General features: G+C 36.9%; 1 protein-coding gene across 1 annotated transcript; it reads left to right on the plus strand.

The window, feature by feature from the left end:
- The first annotated feature begins 878 nt into the window (after positions 1 to 878).
- On the plus strand, positions 879 to 3,798 carry LOC149010993 (uncharacterized). The gene is made up of 6 exons (XM_089162536.1): positions 879 to 1,512; positions 1,633 to 1,718; positions 1,825 to 1,839; positions 1,924 to 2,058; positions 2,944 to 3,232; positions 3,344 to 3,798. Exons 1-6 carry the CDS (start codon positions 879 to 881, stop codon positions 3,796 to 3,798), a joined length of 1,614 nt encoding a protein of 537 aa, XP_089018662.1.
- The last annotated feature ends 15,744 nt before the right edge of the window (positions 3,799 to 19,542 follow it).

Here is a 19,542-nt window from a genome sequence, read left to right on the forward strand (position 1 = left end):
ATGTTTATGTGCTCATATGACCCCAAAAAACAAGGTTAAGAACATTATATGTTCTAAGATATTAGAAAAACATATCCCTCCATGCCTGGCTAAGTGCAATCATACTCTCAGGAGAGAAATTGGATGGAGCAAGATGGCCAAAACGTGGAAAGTGCCTGAAATGGGTATATGATAATATGTAATATTGATGCCTTGGTTAGAAGGAATTGAGGGGGAAGGTGTGCAACTTGGAGGGTCTTTGGAAATCACGAGGGGCGGTTTTGAAGTGATTTTGCAAGGGAAATCCACCCCTCCAAACTTGTAGAAGCTAAGATGGCTGCAATTTTGGAAGAAGTGCGTGTGGTGAACAGTATTGACCTTGGGCATATGATCCTTCAGTTGGATGCCAAGAAGGCTCTGGGGCTACCTGAGGGCTGTCACGCAGAGTTGGGATGGTTGGGTGTGGAAGAGATCAGTAGCATCATAAGAGGAAGAAGTTGTTAAGGATATATCAATAAAATCCCCTAAGGATACATTGTAAAATCACCTACAGGGTAATGGGTAGTTACGTTATATATGGTATTTGTATTTCATAAAGAAACCTATCAATAAACATTCGATCTTTACATGGTATCGAGCCATCTAGGGTTGATTTCTCTTGATTCCTCTCAATCTTTCTTTTTTTTCCTGTGCATTTCTTGGTGTTTTCATGGCAGATTTCTCTGCTACTTATGTTTTCCCCTATCCTTGTAACCTCAATATCACTAATTTTGTGACTCTCTGTCTTTCTTCTGAAAATTTTATGCTTTGGGAGACTCAGATCTTGTCTTTGATTGAAAGTTAGGATGTTCTTGGTTTTGTTAATGGCGAGACTTCTGCTCCTGTTCAGTTTCTGAAGGATGCCTTCGATGAGGAAGTTGTTAATCCCCTATATCAGGCATGGCTGCGAACGGATAGACTTATCAAGGCTTGGATCACCGGCACTCTCTCTAAAGGGGGTCTTGGGCCTTGTTGTTGGGGTTAGAACATCTGCAGATTTGTGGACAATTCTTTCTGATTCTTTCTCACAAAATTCTGAAACTAGTGAGTTTGAGCTTCTGTCAAGGTTGCACTTTTTGAAGAAATCTGACAGCACCTCCATGAGCGATTTTTTGCTTCAGTTTAAATTGCTTTGTGATCAGTTAGCTTCTATCAACAAACCTATACCTGATCAAAGAAACATTTTCTTGCTTTTGACAAATCTTGGAGTAGCGTATGAGTTTTTTGCGACTGCGATGCTTAAGCCTCTAGTCCCCTCATTTGCAGATCTTGTTCCCCTGTTAAGAAGCCATGAGTTGCGTAACAAGAGAGGTAATTTTTCTGAAATTCCTGCTGCTCCAAATCCTACCATGGCTTTTGCTGCTCAAACTGATCAAAGGAGTTTTAGAGGAGGTCGTTCTAGTACCTCAAGAGGCCGTGGGGGTCATTTCTTTTCTTCTCAAAATAGAGGGTTTGTGCCGACTACTAAGTTTGAAAAAGAAAACCAAGTTCAAGGTTCTGCTAATAGTAATGGTTCTTTATCTTTCAAACCTACTGTATGCTGTTAAATTTGCAAAAAATTGGGACATGAAGCTTTGAAGTGTTGGGGATGATTCAATCACTCTTATCAAGCAGAGGATATTCCAAAAGCATTGGCTTCTGTGCAAATTGATTCGTCTCAAGATTCTTGTTGGTTTCCTGATTCAGGTGCTACAGATCATGTAACTTCTGATCTAGGTAATCTCTCCTCTCTTAAGGAATTTCAAGGCTCTTCTTCATTGATGGTTGGTAATGGACAGCATTTACTTATTTCTCATACTGGTTCAGGGTTGCTACATAGTGGTAATTCTTCTTTGCAATTAAAGGATGTTTTAGTGGTCCTTGATATTAAGAAAAATCCTCTTTCTATTTCCAAGTTGACTACAGATCTTGGCTGCACTGTTTGAGTTTACTAATTCTGCATTTTTTGTTAAGGATCCTCGACATCAGAAGGTTTTGGCATCGGGGACTAAATGTGGTGGTCTATATGTGCTTGATGGGGTTTCAAAGATAGTTGGTGAGGTGTTCTTCTCATCTAGATTCTGTGTTGTTCCTGAGTCCATTTGGCATTAAAGATTGGGTCATCCCTATCCTAAGATCACTAGTTTTCTTAAAACCAAAGGGTTGATTCATGTTACTAGTGGATTTAAATCTGTATGTGCAAGTTGTCAACATAGTAAGAGTGTTCAGTTGCCCTTTGTTAGCTCTTCACTCATTCTTCTGCACCACTTGATAGAATACATTGTGATCTTTGGGGAAAATCACCTGTCACTAGTGTGCAAAAGTTTCAATATTATGTTCTTTTCATTGATGACTTTTCAAGATATTCTTGGTTATATCCATTGAGATGAAAGTCTGAATTCTTTCATTGCTTTGTCAAGTTTAAATCATTAGTTGAAAGACAATTTGATTCTAAAATTAAAGTCTTCCAGTCTGATGGGGGAGGGGAATTTTCTCTTGGAGCTTTTTAGACACATCTTGATGAGTGTGGCATAGTTCATCATCTGTCTTGTCCGAAAACTTCAGCTCAAAATGGAATAGTAGAAAGAAAACACAGACATATTGTTGAGTTAGGTCTAGCTATGTTACATCATGCTTCAATTCCTCTTCATTTCTGGGTGGAATCTTTCTTGACTGCTGTATTTTGGATAAATAGACTTCCCTCTTCTATTTTTGACATGAAAACTCCTCTCAGATTGTTGTTTGTCCAAGGTCCTAAGTATTTTGTTTTTTGGGTGTTTGGGAGTGCTTGTTTTCCTTATTTGAGACCTTATGCAACACAAAAATTTGCCCCTAAGTCTTTGCCTTGTGTGTTCATGGAATACAGTGAAGGTGTTTTCACAAGCCTACTGGTCGGGTTTACATTTCAAGAAGTGTTGTTTTTGACGAACTTAAATTTCCTTTTAGAGGTGCAACAGCTCTGTTGATATGCTTTCTATTGCTGATTTGGACAAGCTGGATGTGTGCACTTTTGAGGGGTGGATCTCCTACAATGAATCTAAGAATGTGTCTTCAAGTTTATCACATTTGGATGAGCAAGGTTGTGTTCTTCAACCGAGGTTTACAGAGGGTGTCTCTTCTGGTCATGTTCAGCATTCTGATAGTACAAATTTGGGTGTTGCAGCTGGTAGTTTTCAGCATGACTTGGAAACTTTTCAATCTGAAAATAATGATATAGTTGGTAATATTTCTGATGGTTTGTTAAATAATGGACTGGACAATAACTTGAACGTTTTGAGATTTAATTCTTGAACTTCTAGCCCACGATCATGTTTTCTAGAACTTGTTCAGAATGATGTTTCTTCAGGCCCATTAGATAATGGTTCTAATCTTACATTGGATACACTTCATTCCAGCCCATTATTGCCAACTACTTTTTTACCAACTGATAATCCAGTGGCATCCAACGTTGATATGGGTAGTGATGGTTTAGGATCAGCTCATCCTACAAGTACTTCTAGTTTGGTTAGCTCTATACCTGCAGTGAGTGGTTCCTCTAATCTACATTCTATGGTCACACGAGCTCATGCTGGAATTAGAAAGCTTAACCCACGATATGTTTTGAGTGTCTCTCAAATACCTACCGAGCCTTGTAGTGTTACAGTTGCTTTAAAAGATCAAGGTTGGCATGCTACGATGCAAGAGGAAATGGATGCCCTTGCCCATAATAATACTTGGTCTCTTGTTCCACGGACCTCCAATATGAATATTGTGAGTTGTAAGTGGATTTTTAAAACCAAGCTAAAAGCTGATGGTTCTTAAGAAAGACTTAAAGCAAGGTTGGTAGATTTACACAACAAGGTGTGGATTTCTTTGAGACCTTTAGCCCGGTTATTAAACCTGGGTCTATACAGCTGGTTCTTAATATTGCAACAATGTTGAAGTGGCCGTTACGACAATTTGATGTAAAAAATGCTTTCTTACATGGGTATTTGACTACACCTGTATACATGACACAACCACCAAGATTTATTGATGCAACACGTCCTCAAGATGTATGCCGGTTAAATCGCTCTTTATATAGCTTATGACAAGCACCACGAGCTTGGTTTGACCGGTCCAGTTCTTTTTTATTGGAGTTTGGGTTTCCTTGTAGTGCATATGATAGCTCTTTGTTCATCTATTGGGCTAATGGACGTGTGTTATTGCTCCTCCTCTACGTAGATGATATTGTCTTAACTGGAAACAATCATGCTTTTATGATGAGCTTCATCTATACTTTACGCACCCCTTTTGCAATGAAGGATTTAGGGGAGTTACGTTATTTTTTTAGGGATTGAGGTTTTTCAGACTACTTTTGGATTGTTCTTATCTCAAAAGAAGTATGCTATGGATATTCTTCGGCACACTCATATGGACGAAATCAAGCCCATGTCAACCCCAATGGTAATTGGGCTTCTAGTGTTGTTGATTCAACCTCATTTTCAGATGTTACATTGTTTCGCCATATTGTGGGTGGTCTGCAATATTTGACTATGACGCAACCAAACTTATCTTATGTTGTTAATACAGTATGTCAAGCCATGCATTCCTCGACGGTTACTAATTTTGCTCTCGTCAAGAGAATTTTGCACTATGTTAAGGGTACACTTGATTATGGGCTACGGATACACAAGGAAATGAGTTTTCAATTATATGGCTATTCAGATGCGGACTGGGCTGGTTGTCCCATCTCCCATTGATCTACTATTGAATTCTATACTTTCTTGGGCTCTAATTGCATCTCATGGAGTGCAAAGAAACAGCCTACTGTTCACGTTCTAGCACTGAAGCCGAATATTGGGCTATGGCCTCCACTACTGCAGAATTGACATGGCTTTGTTTTTTACTTCGGGATATTGGTATCCCTCAGCGTGCTCCTACAATTTTATTTTGTGACAATCTCAATGCTTTACATATGACTGTGAATCTGGTCTTTCATGCTCGAATAAAGCACATTGAGTTGGATTATCATTTTGTACGAGAGAAAGAGGCCCTTGGACTTTTGATCACTTGTTTTGTCTCTTCTCCGCACCGACTTGTTGATCTATTTACCAAACCCTTACCCCGTCGTGATTTTGACGCTTTGTGTATCAAATTGGGCCTTGTACCTCGGTCAAGCTTGAGGGGGGATGTTAAGGATATATCGGTAAAATCCCTTAGGGTTACATCTATAAAATCACCTATAGGGTAATGGGTAGTTATGTTGTATATGGTATTTGTATTTCATTAGGAAACCTATCAATAAACATTCGATCCTTACATAAGTCACATTGGATTTGGCCATATTGGTAGAGATGCAAATAGAGTTGCTCATTAGATGACCAAGGTGGAGCTGCATACTCCGACACCATGGGAGTAGGGCTGCAATTGGGCTGGGCCGGGCTGAGCCGAGCTTTTGTAATCCTAAGCCCAACTCTATATGTTCTAATCTAAGCCAATTCCCGCCCCTAACCTTAGTTCATGGCCAAGGATTATTGTCCCTAGCCCTAAGCCCTTCAGGGCCAAGCCAAGCCCATTCCCGCCCTAATTGGCCTTAAGTGGGCCAGGTCGGGATGGGTTGGCCCTGGACCTTGGTTGGCCCTAATTGGCCCTATCCCTGGCCCTGACCTTGATTGGCCCTGTCCTTGACCCTGATTGACCCTGTCCCTGGCCCTAATTGGCCCTGACCCTGATTAGCTTTTCCCTGGCCTTGATTGACCGTATCTTGGCCCTAGCCTTAATTAGTCATATCCTGAATTGGACCTAAAATATCAAATGCAAATTCATAAAAATAATAATAATAATAATGAAAATAAAAATAAAAATAAAAGTATCACAAGTAAACTAAAAATAAAATTCATAAGAATATAAGATGATTCAAGCTCATACAAAATGATAAAATAGTCAATAAGTTGATAGTGTTGCTTTAAACATAAATGAATTCATATTTCATAATTCTATATTGAGCTTTGAAAATCTCCCATTGCTTTGGTGATGGAAATTGAAAACCTCTCACATTACTTTAGTGATGGAAATTGAAAACCTCTCACATTACTTTAGTGATGGAAATTGAAAACCTCTCCCAATGATATCCTTATTCAACAAAAAAATTCATATTCAAAACTTTGTTAACAAGTAAATCAACGATAATTTAGTATTGATATTTTTTCGTAGTTAAAGAAAAACATAGCTATCTGTCCTTAATAAGTTAGTATTGATGTGTTGGTTTTTAAGTATCACATTGGAGGCAAAAGAAAGATGTCAATATTCATTATGAGAAGTTGCGGTGTAGATTTACTAGATATTAATTCTCTATATACTAGTAAATATTATATTATCTTGATTTTTTGGGAACTAAAAATGACTTAGTTTGAAAAATAAAAATTATCTTAAAAATAATATAAAAAGTAAACTCATACTCTAATATGATCAAAATGACTGAAGGTCAAAGTCGAGACTTATAGTTATATCAATGTTAATATGAAGATTAGGGTAAAAATCTAGTACATGATTAGGGTCAAATTAACATAAAGACTAGAGCCAAAATTAGAACCAAGATCAAACCAAAATTAGATGGATGCTTACTACATTGGTAATGAGGATATAATTTATTTTTATTAATTTTTTACAAAAAATTATCATGTTTCTAAAATTTGACACATGTCAAGCATTCACCCATATGGATTAGAATTAATTCCTCTCCATATGGGTGAAGGGTCCAAACTCAAATCAAGGCTAAAATCATGGGCCTAAATCAAGGCCAAGATTAGGGCCAATATCAAGGCTAAAATCATGGCCAAAATCAGGGCCAAGATCAGGTTCAAAATCAGGCCAAAATCAAGGTCAAGATCAATGCCAAAATCAGGGTCAAGATCAGGGCCAGAATCAGGGCCAAAATTAGGGGTCAAAATCAAGCCCAGAATTAGGGCCAAGATCAGGGCCAAATCAGGGACAAGTAGGGATGGGCTGGCGGGCCAAGAGTAATCCCAGGCCCGCCCTTGGCCCTAATTTAGGCCAGAATATTTTGGCCCTAACTCACCCTTAGGGCCAAAATCTTTAGCCCAAGCTCTATTGAAACCCCCCCCCCCCCCCCCCCCAATTTGGAGGGGATCCTAAAGGCAAATAATGAGGACCTCTTCCATGGAGTGTTTCCATTTCTTTGGGTCGTTGATCCCCTTTATGTACCCCCCAAAAAAATCACATATCCCTCCCCTCGATATCTCTCTTAGATTCCTTAACCACCTCACATCCCATTTTAAAAATAGGGAAAATCCCGGACACCTCCAAAATATATAGCAAAATTCACAGACACTCGAACGATATTTTAAATTGGTAGAGACATCCCAAAATTTCTCTAAAATGGCGACTGCCCCTTTTCCATTGGAATGGTGAATTGAGTGACCAGAATAGACAAATATATCCTTAATACTACTTTTATACTAAAAATTAAGATTAGCATTTTAACCTATTCTATACATTGTAACTTAGGAATACTTATATACCCTATATGATTTCTCTTTTCCCATCAAAATCTATAATTTCTTTATTTTTTTTTTAAACATGAGAGTTTTATATTTAGGGAATGGGGGTATTACGTATTGCCATCTGCAAGGGTGGAACTCAAAATCTCTTCCCTAAGAAGTATGAGTCTTTACAATTTCTTTATTCCCCAAAAAGAATCTACTATTTATTTATCTATCAAATATATTTCATGATTTCTTACTAAAAAAATTTAATAATTGATCCTTCTCTTTTCACCTTCCAATTTCCACACATCTTTATTTTTCTTAATTGTTCATCTTTGTTTTCCTCAGCAATGGAGAAAAGGAGAAAAATAATGAGATTAACTACCACATGAGGGGAAGAGGAGTTTCTATACTCAGGTGGAACATTATTAAATTTTTTTTTCTTTCTTTTTTTCTTTTTTAGGTACAGATTATTAAATCTTTCTATTTTTCTCCATTCAAAGCTCTGCCCTTAAGTCTTTGATGCTGTTGGGTCTCTAAACACAAGGTTCTAATAATTCGTTGCTCAATTTTATTACTACTTATAAGGAGACCTTAGAGCGATGTTCTGTTGTTTCAAAGGTGAATATTGATTCTCATAATCAATTAACGAGAAAAGAAGAAAAGAAGATGGAGGGGAAGAATGGATTGATTTTGAATATAATTGATTGTGATCAACCTCAGTTGGGATGTTTCAGCAGTTTTAGAGTAGTATTGTAAGGTTTTCTAATACGAACCTGTATCTTGAGGTCAGAGAAAAGAAGAAATTCAAGAGGGTTAGGGACAGATTTCAGAAAGAAACGGGATTGGCGAAGAAGAACACAGAGACAATAGAGAGACAAGAACAATATTCTTCATATCCCCTTCAATACCATACTGTATTACATTTATATGCTAGGCCTCCTATTATAATGACCCTACTAACCTTCATTAATCATTTAATTCTCAATATTCTCTCACAATTATCCCTCTAATAAGCTCCACCCCTAACCAGGGTTGTAACATTTTCTAAATTAAATTGTACCCACCTGCTAAACAAGTTGGAAGTAGTTCCCTTCTCTCGTGTTCTATCAACAGAATTCAAGTTTCGTTTCCTCCTGTTTTTGATGGGTGATTTCTCTCTTTTCTTTTCTTTTTCTTTTTCTTTTTTTTTCTTTTTTTTTTCTGGTTTTTAAAAACAATATATTATTAGTTGAGATTTATAGAATCAGAATTAAAATTCCATTTTGGGGCAACATTCTAAAATGATAAAAAGAAATTATAGATGAGTGGTTAAAACTAATAATATAAAGTCGCAACACATTAACGGAAATTTATGAATTATGAATTATCTAACCATTAAATAATGAAATTTGTTAACCAGTGTACCAATATACTATTTCAAGAGACATTTTGGGGTCTCTGCCAAGTTTAAGATAATTTTCGAGTATCTGTGATTTTTGCTTTATATTTTAAAATGTCTTTGAAATTTCTCCTAAAAATATTATAAAAGTCCCTAATTGCCAAATATATTTATCATTGCATAACTTATTTTGAATTATTATTTACTTCTATGAAAACTATTTTCATTCTTTTCCTATTTTTTACTTTAATTAAATGTGACAGTGTCATATACAAAATCAAACCAGTGATTCATATGGAACCATGACACACATTTTCCACAGCCGCCAAGGGCTTTCTTGGATGGCGAGTGGAAGACCCAAGAGACACTTGTCTGGGGCAGCCATTTGACATTAAATGTCGGCTACAACCTTTCAACATTTCCCAAAATCTAATAAGTCATCCCCAAGAGTTCTGTATCCTTAATATTCCACACGTGGTTATTTGAACCCAGCACAACAAACCAACTAGACATAAAAAGAGAACTGAGCTTTCACCGAAAAAACCAGTGGGGAGTGAAACCTTTGATTTCTAATTTAATTTTATTGTTTGGTTGCTACTTGCTACCCAAGATAAGCTGAAAATTCAACTGATTGTAATGTTTCCACGCATTCATATTTTGATAATCATCTCATTGCATGCTTTCTTCTCTACTGACCAGCCCAACTCTCCTGCCTTGAAAGGTCAAAGGTTTGTATAGAAAATATATAAACTCTTAAAATAGAACTTTATTTCAAAAACTGATAGAAAATGTATACCATTAATGATCTGCAGGTCCACAGGGACCACAACCAATCGATTTTGTATAATTAATGATCAGAGTGTCTTGATTGGTTTTAGATAACTACTAGAGTTTCCCTGTCTATTCTCATGTCTTCAGTTCCAACCTTTTTGATAACAAAATTCTTATCACCATCATCAATCTAATTCTTTCTTATTGTCCACCCATTTCTAATCATTAATTGATCTATCAAAGAAATTTGGTTTCGAGGTCATGTATTAGGTAATTTGATTCCAACCCGAAACAATGCCGGACAATAATAGAAAGATATATACTTCATTATTGTGTTGTAGCTTTCTAAACTTAAAAATTATATTAATTATATGCTCTAATGTTGAGTGACATCTTTTATTGTTGTTCAAAGTTGTAATGTTTCATGTATTTTGAGTATCGTATTTTGCTATTGTAGAGAACATTTGAGATTGGATGTATTGCGGGTTGAGTAACGGCGATTTCTTAATGTCGTGTATATATTGTAATTAAAAAAAATGTGACATGGTAAATTCTGAATTTTTAGTTGGTGACCATAATCAACTGGCCATGGAAAAGTAAAAGTCAGTATATTTTTAAGGCTCTTTGATTTCGCAAAATTTTGTGACTGAAGTCACCTGTTTAGGGATATTAGCAAAAGTGGAACTGAGAAAAGACCATGCCTTGACAACAGTTAGTCTCAGCCCTCAGTGAGATGTAAAGCTTCAACCAATTGTATCCCTTGATTTAGAGCTAAGATGAGGACTTCCTCTATTGACTGCAGTTTGACAAGCCCCTGCCAATAAAAAACGAAGGCAAAGAAGGTGTTGGAGGTTGCAAACTTTTTGACTTCATAGGGTTAAAGAAGTGTAAACCCAACCCTTAATCAATCTTGTTTATACATAACTTCCCTAGCCTCCCTTGGTCTGGTTTAAATGCTTCATTTCTTATTATCCCTTTAATCTTTGGAGAGCTCTCAACCATGCCCTTTCCCACCCAAACATTCTTCTATGACCGCCACATTCCTGTTAACCCCAATTGCATCCTCTACTGGTCCGCTTCGGAAAACATTGAGCACTTCTTCTTTTCTTGTCCTTTTTCCAGATCTTTCTTGGGAAAAGTCTTCTCCTCCGAATGGCCATGTTTGAGATATTCTTTTGGATTTGGTCGAGATTGGTACTGGATTTTGAGAAACTTTTCAAGTTCTACCATTTACGATCGGATTGGTAAGCTAGTGTTTTGTGCCTTAGTTTATCAACTTTGGTGGAAGCGCAATCTTCAGAGATGGACTTTTAAATCTCGCTATATTGATCAGATTTGGAATGCCATCTACTTTGACGTTTCCTCTAAATTGATAACTATCACATATCCCCTGTCGATGATACTTTAATGAACAAGCTCATCTTTGTCTCCTGGGGTCTTAGTTCTTCTCATGCATCACAAAAGACACAATTTGTGTTTTTTCAAGTGGATGTGTTAATTATCTTTAAAATCAAGAATTCACTTTCACTAAAATAATAATAAGAAGAAGTTAATGGTTAATTAGTAGAGTGGTTAAAAGCCCAACTTCCCATGGGGAGGTCCTGGTTCGCACCCATACGGCAAGCACTTATATTAATAATATTCCCCTATCCTATATATAACCTCTTCGGATTCAAAAAAAAATAATTAAATAAATAATAATAATAATAATAATAATAAGATCACCTTACCAATTATATATATTTCTTTAATTAAAAATATAGTTAATATTAATTATGTTCCTTAAATTCTCATAAATTGCACATCTTAAAATTTTCAAAGTAGTGTTTCTCATATACAATGGAAATTTATTGTATATATCTTATCAATAAGATTGCCTAAGGTCCCCACATTGATTCCCAAAAGAAATTTCTCACATTGCATGAAAAATATTTCCTTTCAGTTTCACATATATCTGATCTCAAGTTTACATCATTAAGACACTTCCAAACATAAGCGCGATTGACGGAATTTAGATTTTAAATGTTGATTTCTACATGTTCTGCCAAATCATATTCTAGCTATGTTTAGTCAGTTGATCAATAGGATTAGATTTCCAAACCCTATGGATAATACAGATTTATTTCCTCCTATACCCATGTGGTTATGGATTCAAATTCAAAAGGAAACTTCTTTGGATTATGTTTTGATGTAATGGATTACTACCCTCGGGTCACCTCTCAGAGTTCGGATCCTCACCCCGTCGGGGGAGCATAGACTGCTCCCCGACGGCTTCCCAACCACACAAACACGTGGGGCCCATAGGTGAAAAACACTTTTTGAAAAAACTAAAAAAAAAACTTCAAATTTTCACTTGTGGGCCCCACGTGTTTGTGTGGTTGGGAAGCCGTCGGGGAGCAGTCTGTGCTCCCCTGACGAGGTGAGGATCCGGACTCCACCTCTCGTGCATGGGATTTTGCTTGGCTAGTATCGTTGATGCAGTAGTGCCTATGTTGCCCAGTGTTGGATGGTCCTTACCTTATTTTTATAAATCTCGGCCATTCAGAACACGGTTTAGTTCGTTTCGATGAAAAATCTTTTTTTTTTCACTTAAGTTGGTTTTGTGTGCACATAATATTGTGAGTGGCTGCGATTAGTGAAGACTGAATATCAACTATCCAACACTAAACACCATAAGTACCACCACAACAGCACCATCCTAGTAAAATCCTTACTTGTAACCGTATGTTCTCCTTTTATATTCTAAGCAAAAAAATTGATTAAACTAAACCGAGGGTTCACATCTACTAAAATTCCCACCCCCTACAATTCTCTGTAATTCCTATCTAGGATTGTGATACATGACAGTTAATTATCCAAGTGTCAAAATTAGAATCTGAATCTAATAAATTTCTAAATTTTCTTCTAATTTGGTCTCTCTTTTTTTCTTGAGGATTCTTTATATGAATTTATTAGATTCAAATCCTAATTGGGTTCTAAATCTAACCCTTGGATAATTAACTGTCACGTGTCACAATCTAGATAAAAATTACAGGGAATTGTAGGAATAGAAATTATAGAGAATGTGAACCGGAAAACTAACTAACATATTGTGAAAGGAAAAACAATATTTAGTGTCTATTTATTTGCATGGGAGAAAAAAAAAATTAGCTAATTTCACTTTCTATCAGGAACACTATAGATACATTAAAAGGTAGAGTTATAAGGTGGAGTGGTGTCTTTAGAGCAAAAGTTAAAATTGGAATCCCACTAACTAGTGGTTCCCTAGGTTTTACGGTTGTAAAGAAAAAGTCTTTTCAATAAACCGAATTAACAAAGACCTTTCTTCGTTAAAATAACAAAAGGTCATTAAAAATAGATTTAAAGAAACATCATTTGAAGCCTTTTTCTACGCAACAACATCATTTTTCTTTTCAAAAAGTCATTAAAAAGAAGGGAAAAAAAATACCCTTTGTTGATAAGAATGTGAATGTGAATGTGGGAAAGCCTTCAAAAGGAACTCGTGTTCATTTTACGTAGACCATTTCTTGTCACTCGCGTTTATTTATTATATCCTCCCCACTACAAGAGGGAAAATGACAAAAAGGGAAAAGTCAAGCCTACCCACCTTAATAATAAGTGACCGGTGATGTGATGTTTATAAGTCACGTTCCGCCGGTTTACACGCATGGCATCATGGTTTTAGGCCCACACTTTTATTTTCCCTTTTTCTTTTCTCAAATTATTATTATTTGCTAAGAATTTTGTGTAGTGTTTCCCTAGGGTTTTCCTACTAGAGGTACACCCTCTTCTTGAATGTGCATCTTAGATAAGTTGGCCTCACTAATTTGGACTAGAACCACTAAGTGTGATTCGAAGTGTTACGTCTCAGATCCGATCAAGATTCCGACTTAGTTGGGCTTACTCCTGATTGCCTTCTCGTGCTTGGAGATGATGAGCCCTGCAAGAAAGGTTAGACGCGGAGGTTAAGTCAGTCGGTGATCAGATTAAGATCCCGTACAAAAGTTACACAAGAATTTGCTAAGAAAGTGTTTATATCTTACCGGAGGGGTGAGTCTTTGTTAAATAGTATGCAGATTACCATTTTTGGTACAAACAGGATCCCTCGATGGTTGTTCCGCCTAATCATCTCTAGGGTTGACATTCCGTATATGGCGGTGTTGCCATATAGATCTAGCGTGAGTGGTAACTTCCATAGATGTCACGTAGTCAGCTTATACCCCGACTGTATTGCTGACTTAGTACCCGCTTGGGTCCAAATCCAGTCCGGTGCATTCTTCCCGTATCAAGATGCTCTCAACATTAAATATAAGAGCAATTTGCACTGATACCTCAAAATGAAGACCTTAAAACATTAAAGTCCCATTTTGTCTTTGAAAAGCACACAAGTTCTATTCCATTAGAATGATTAGTGGTACGTGTAGTTTTCACTGGCTATATCTTAGTTTGTCCACTACTCCGTCTAAATTACATAGATTTAAGGTATGATGAGTAAACTATATTGGCACACCACATAGTCTAAGATTATGTCATTTTGGACCAATCTTAAATCAATATTACAGATCTCAATATCAATGACATAAAGAAAAATTCAAAATCATTAGAGTGAAACGAAATTTAACTAGTATTAATAATGATTAAGGTTCTCGCAAACTAATTATTGGAATGTCATATACTATCCTATTACAAATAATGCACCATTATGTCATGCCAAAATTGATTACAAAAACAATATTACAAGGCCTAAAATCACAAAAAATAAAGTAACAAAGTGGGTACACTCCAAAAGAACAATAAGCACAAACACAATTTGTTCTAGTTATAAGATTATGACTGCAATAGTGAATAATACTGACAATTGAGATATTGATTTTGATAGATATTGTGATAATAATGGGTTGGCTTTATTATGATTCTTTGCTTCCCTCATTATAGGAGTAAATGTGGTATAGGGTGCATGTATAAGTGTAATTGGTCATAACATCATGTAAGTTGTGTATGCATTAGACTAAAATCCTTTGTTGTACACATCTCTCTACTATACACAGTAATGCACCACCGCAAGGTCACACACGTCCGCAAGGTCACACACGTGGATTGTGCCAAATAGAAAGATCAAATTAAAATATGAAATTTAAAATAAAAACACTCAGACTATTACATTACAACATCTCTCTCGTTTGAGACTCCCTTTCCTCCTCTATCTCTAGCTTTCTCTTTTTCATTGTTGTTCCTCCTCTTGCTCGAGAACTCCTTTCTTCATTTGTTCTCCTCAAGCGGCACCACAGATTCCTTAAAACATCCCCAAGAGACAAAAGCACTTCACGTCTGGAAAACAACAACATAAAAACCAAAAGCTGTCCAAAGTCTAAAACACAAATTTTACTTCTTTTGTTTTTCCTCCTCCTGTGACACATTTAAGACTTCGTTTGTCAGGATGCACTTGAAAGAGAATCCAGAGCTCGGTTGAAAAACAAAACTATGGAAGTGTTTAATTTGAGCTTGATGGCCGGGGCAGCAAATAAATGTCGGGGTCCTCCTTGTTAGGATGTAGATGGTGGAATTCTACCTACCACCACATCAATACATGAAGGTAAATATGAAAAACAATGGATGTTGAAACCATATAAGTGGAGTGATCACATGATGAAACAGAGTTATCAGTGTGAAGGAAAACTTGCGCTATGATTGAGAGACACTCATTTAGGGACTGGCACTACAGAAAGAATCACACTAGGTGTTAGACATGGAATTGCAATACAAGTGGTATATACATATAATGGTCATGCATGACAATGGTGTATGTAGAATGATAAACACACTTCAATACGCATGGTGACGACTGATGGCAAGCAATGAGGTATAGGATTTGGACAGTTTCACAATGTGCAGAAGTTTGGTAATTATCATAGTAAAGAACTTCTATATGAATACAAAAGCAAGAAAAATGTACCAGTTCCTCCTTATGAGTTGGATGGGGAGTTTGTCAAGTTCCTCCTCATTAAGGAGGCCACTATTGGCATTTATGGCTATTAACTAGTGAACTTTGACAAGCTGAAAATTTTGACAAAAATAATTTCCTATAAAGAGAAACATGGAGCTCATGGAAGGCTCCATCAATGGACAACACCGTCCATGGAACTACCTAGAAAAGAAAAAAGAATCACATGCTAAATGGGAGAAGCTGCATTGCTCCTCTATTATAGATAGTGTGGGAGTTTGATTGTTTATTACAAGGAACAAGTGAGAGAGAGAGTTGTGTGAGTTATATTTGGGTTAGACTTTGAATAGTGGCTTAGCAATCTCTTCAAAGCTTGAGAATGTGAGTTTAGAGACTGTGTACAAGGGCATCCAGGTTTGAATATAGAGTTTGGTTTGGCACTACATCTGAGTAGTGGCTTAGCAATCTCTTCAAAGCTTGAGAGTGTGAGTTTAGAGACTGTGTACAGTGGTATCCAGGTTTGAATATACGGATCGGTTGGGTTCTAAATCCGAGCACTGTACAAGTTGTGCATTTACATTCTTGTAGTGAAGAAGTCCTATTACGCTCATGGATACATGCAATGCCAAGCCATGTAAATTGTTTTGTGTGTGCTCCTAGTGGTAATTACTTTCACATAATTTCATGTAATACTCTCATGTGTCCCGCATAGACACTATCTATATATCACAACTCAAGAGCACGTCTATGTACTTTTCTTCATTGATCTTTTACACAAGTGGAAAAAGTGAACCAGATCGATGATGAACAATGAAGAATGCTAATTGATGAGGGAAGTTCCAAAAACAAGCGCAAGAAGCTAGACACAACAAAGGACATAGAAAAGTACCAACTAGATTTATCATATTACAAATTTAAAGTCGCAATGGGGACTTCAAAACAAACTTATTGTGCTCATTCAGTTGTGAAAACGATTGCAGCTATTGAGGCCCTTCAAGAAGAATAATGGATTACTTTGTTTAGAATCCTATACTATCACACCTTACTTGACAATATCGGACTAACCCGACCGCCCATAGATGTGATCCATATCACAGGATTAACGGCCATTACTCCACAATCAAAACAATCCACATAATATAATAATCATGAGCAAAAAGTAATGACAAACAATGTATAAATAATAAAGAATATGAAGTCACATAGGAGGAAAGGAAATGCATAACAATGTGTGTTTACATCTTTTAAACAAAAGTTAATAACAAATCTTTGTCCCAGAATGGTATCACACAACCCAAAAAGACAAACAGGTCCTAGGGCCAAACAACACTCCATAGGAACACTCCATGCAAGCACGTGATCCACATGTGGCTCGTACATCTCCACAGCCAGCACATCATAAGTCTCCATAGGAGTAGCAATCTCCTACTCAGCGGATCCGTCATAACCTAAATATATATCTAAAAAGAATGCCCCAAAAGGGGTGAATTCCAATGGAATTCGCAAGGTAACTATCCACATATATGAAATGAAGAATGTTATTGAGATGATGACCTATGATGCTGATTAGTATGATAACAATGTTGGTCTCTATCTAGGTGAATATGCATTAAGATCATCACCAATGACTCTTGGTAGGTCCACACTCACACTGGCCACTCACAACTCCTAACCATCCATGACTGAGGGTGGAAGGGTGGTCAGCACTCTCTCACCACAACCAAGGTAGGTGTAGTAGGCCCATCGCATCATCATATCATGACCATTGGTCTGAGACAGACATTTATCACAGGCCTATTTGGTTACATGAGTCTGGTGATTTCAAATCTGTGGAGTCATAATTTATAAATTAACTATTTGGTTAACCAAATATGTGGAATGAAATCTGTGAATTCATTTGTGATTTTTGTGAATGTGCAAAAGTTTAGCGTTTTTATAATAGGGATGAAATCTCTGGATTCACCTCATACCCATAAATCTACAGATTCACATTTTTAGTGTAAAAAGATGAATCTCTAGATTTCATGAATCTAGAGATTTTCACAACCAAACGAGTATAAATCTCGCATTCATGGATCTAGAGATTTCAAATCTTTGGATTCAAGTAACCAAACAGGCCCTAAGGAAATTACCTAGCCATTCGAAGGTCTTCTACTTGCCATGCTACTTATGGTCGTGATACCTGTGGAATCCTGCAAAACCCTAATTAGAAAATCCTTAGTGAAGATCCAAAAACCCGAAGTGAAGGAAGAAGACAGCTGTGGCCATCCCTTTGGGGCCCATTGGATTTGACGTAGAACTAATGGAGGTTGATGATGAAGATCCTATTATGGAAACCCTAAGTAATTTTGGAAGAAGTTGCAGTTTGATGATGATGGACTTGGAAGATGGACCATGAGTACTAAGATGACACCTTTGGAAGGTTCTATAAAGTTAGGTTAGACACTCTCTTAAGTTGGAAAAGAACCTAGGTGAAGCATGTGTCTTTTCGAGACCAAAACCTTTTTTTCAAAGGGGGCATTGCTTGGTCGATTGCCTTGGTCTCCCCAAGCGACCAAGGCTTCCCTCAGGATAAAAGTGGGTATTTTTCAAAATTTAGGTTGTTGGAGCTCTATATATACAAACTTCGATCTAATTCGAGCCACTTTGCCTCTAATCTATTGGAGAATGTGAGAAGAACCCTAGAGCTCCTCTTCAATGCCAAGGAAGATCCCCAAGCATTCGTTGGAGTTTCTCCATCGAATCTTCTTCTACAAGGTTAGTATTCGCTTCTATTCTCTCTACTATTTCAACTCATTGTTGTGACTGTGAGGGAGGTCTTATGCTACTGTGATAATCTACTTCTTCATTCTCATAGTCTTAGAGTGAATCCCCATTCACTATATTCCTTCTGTGAGCAACACGGTATGATTTCGGTGTTTAACTTAGCATGATCTTCATGACCTTATTCTTTGGTTAACTTCTAATATATGTTAGATCTATTCCTAAGTTGTTTTCTAATCATGATCTACTGATTTCTTATCTTAGAGTGAATCCCCACTCACTCTAGTCTATCCGTGAGAATCTTCGGATTAGGTTTATTATGTGAATTATTAGATCTCCTTTCCGATGACCATGTTTGATGCTTAGATCATGATAGATAGTCTCCATATATTATTTTGAATTTTTCCTATTAATTTCAGAGTGATTGGAACTCAATCAAGGAGTTTCGATCAAAACTAGAGTTTGTTGTCTGTACACAACAAGCTTGGTCATCTGCCTTGGTGTCACATCCACCCAGCCGGTACCCCATCTGGCATACCCGGGAATGTGATCCACAATCCAAGGATCAAGAATCGAGGGACCATGCCTCCCACATACGCGATAACATAATCATGAACAATAATAATCAAGGTAAAAGAACAACTAATACTAGATATCATGAATAAGATAAGATTCAATAAATCAGAGTGCGGAAAACAGATAATGTCAAAGTGTGAATATAATCATAAAGATAAGAGAAAGTGTGATAAACACTCTCTCAGAGTAGCGGAAGTGAAGTATAATCAAGTTAATTACAGAACCAAATATCCCAAGATAATCCCAAAAACAATTTAACTACATATCCAGAGGTTCCATAAATACACCAGGGAAATGGGGCACTAAGCTAGGGTTTCTTCTGTCCTAATGATGGTCTCCTCAATGGTATGGATGAAGAAAGTCCAACTCAGCCGCTCCCGCACAATCGTGGGGCTAACCCTCGTACGGATAATAATCCTCCTTGGCACCAACACTCGGATCTTCACAGATGCTACCACCCGGAGGGTAGTATGCGGAATCAAAGTCCGTCTCGAAGGGGGTACCATCATAATCTTCGGTACCTGTAGGATAATCTAAAAACATTTGTACAAAAGGAATGAGTTCGAAGAACTCAGCAAGGCAGTTATTCCATAATTAAAACATACATAAACAAACATAACATAATGCGATATGATATGGAACATATG

The sequence above is a fragment of the Hakea prostrata genome, chromosome 7 (genome assembly GCF_041222555.1).
Source record: "Hakea prostrata isolate BN-2017 chromosome 7, UWA_Hpros_2, whole genome shotgun sequence".
Taxonomy (NCBI): Eukaryota; Viridiplantae; Streptophyta; class Magnoliopsida; order Proteales; family Proteaceae; genus Hakea; species Hakea prostrata.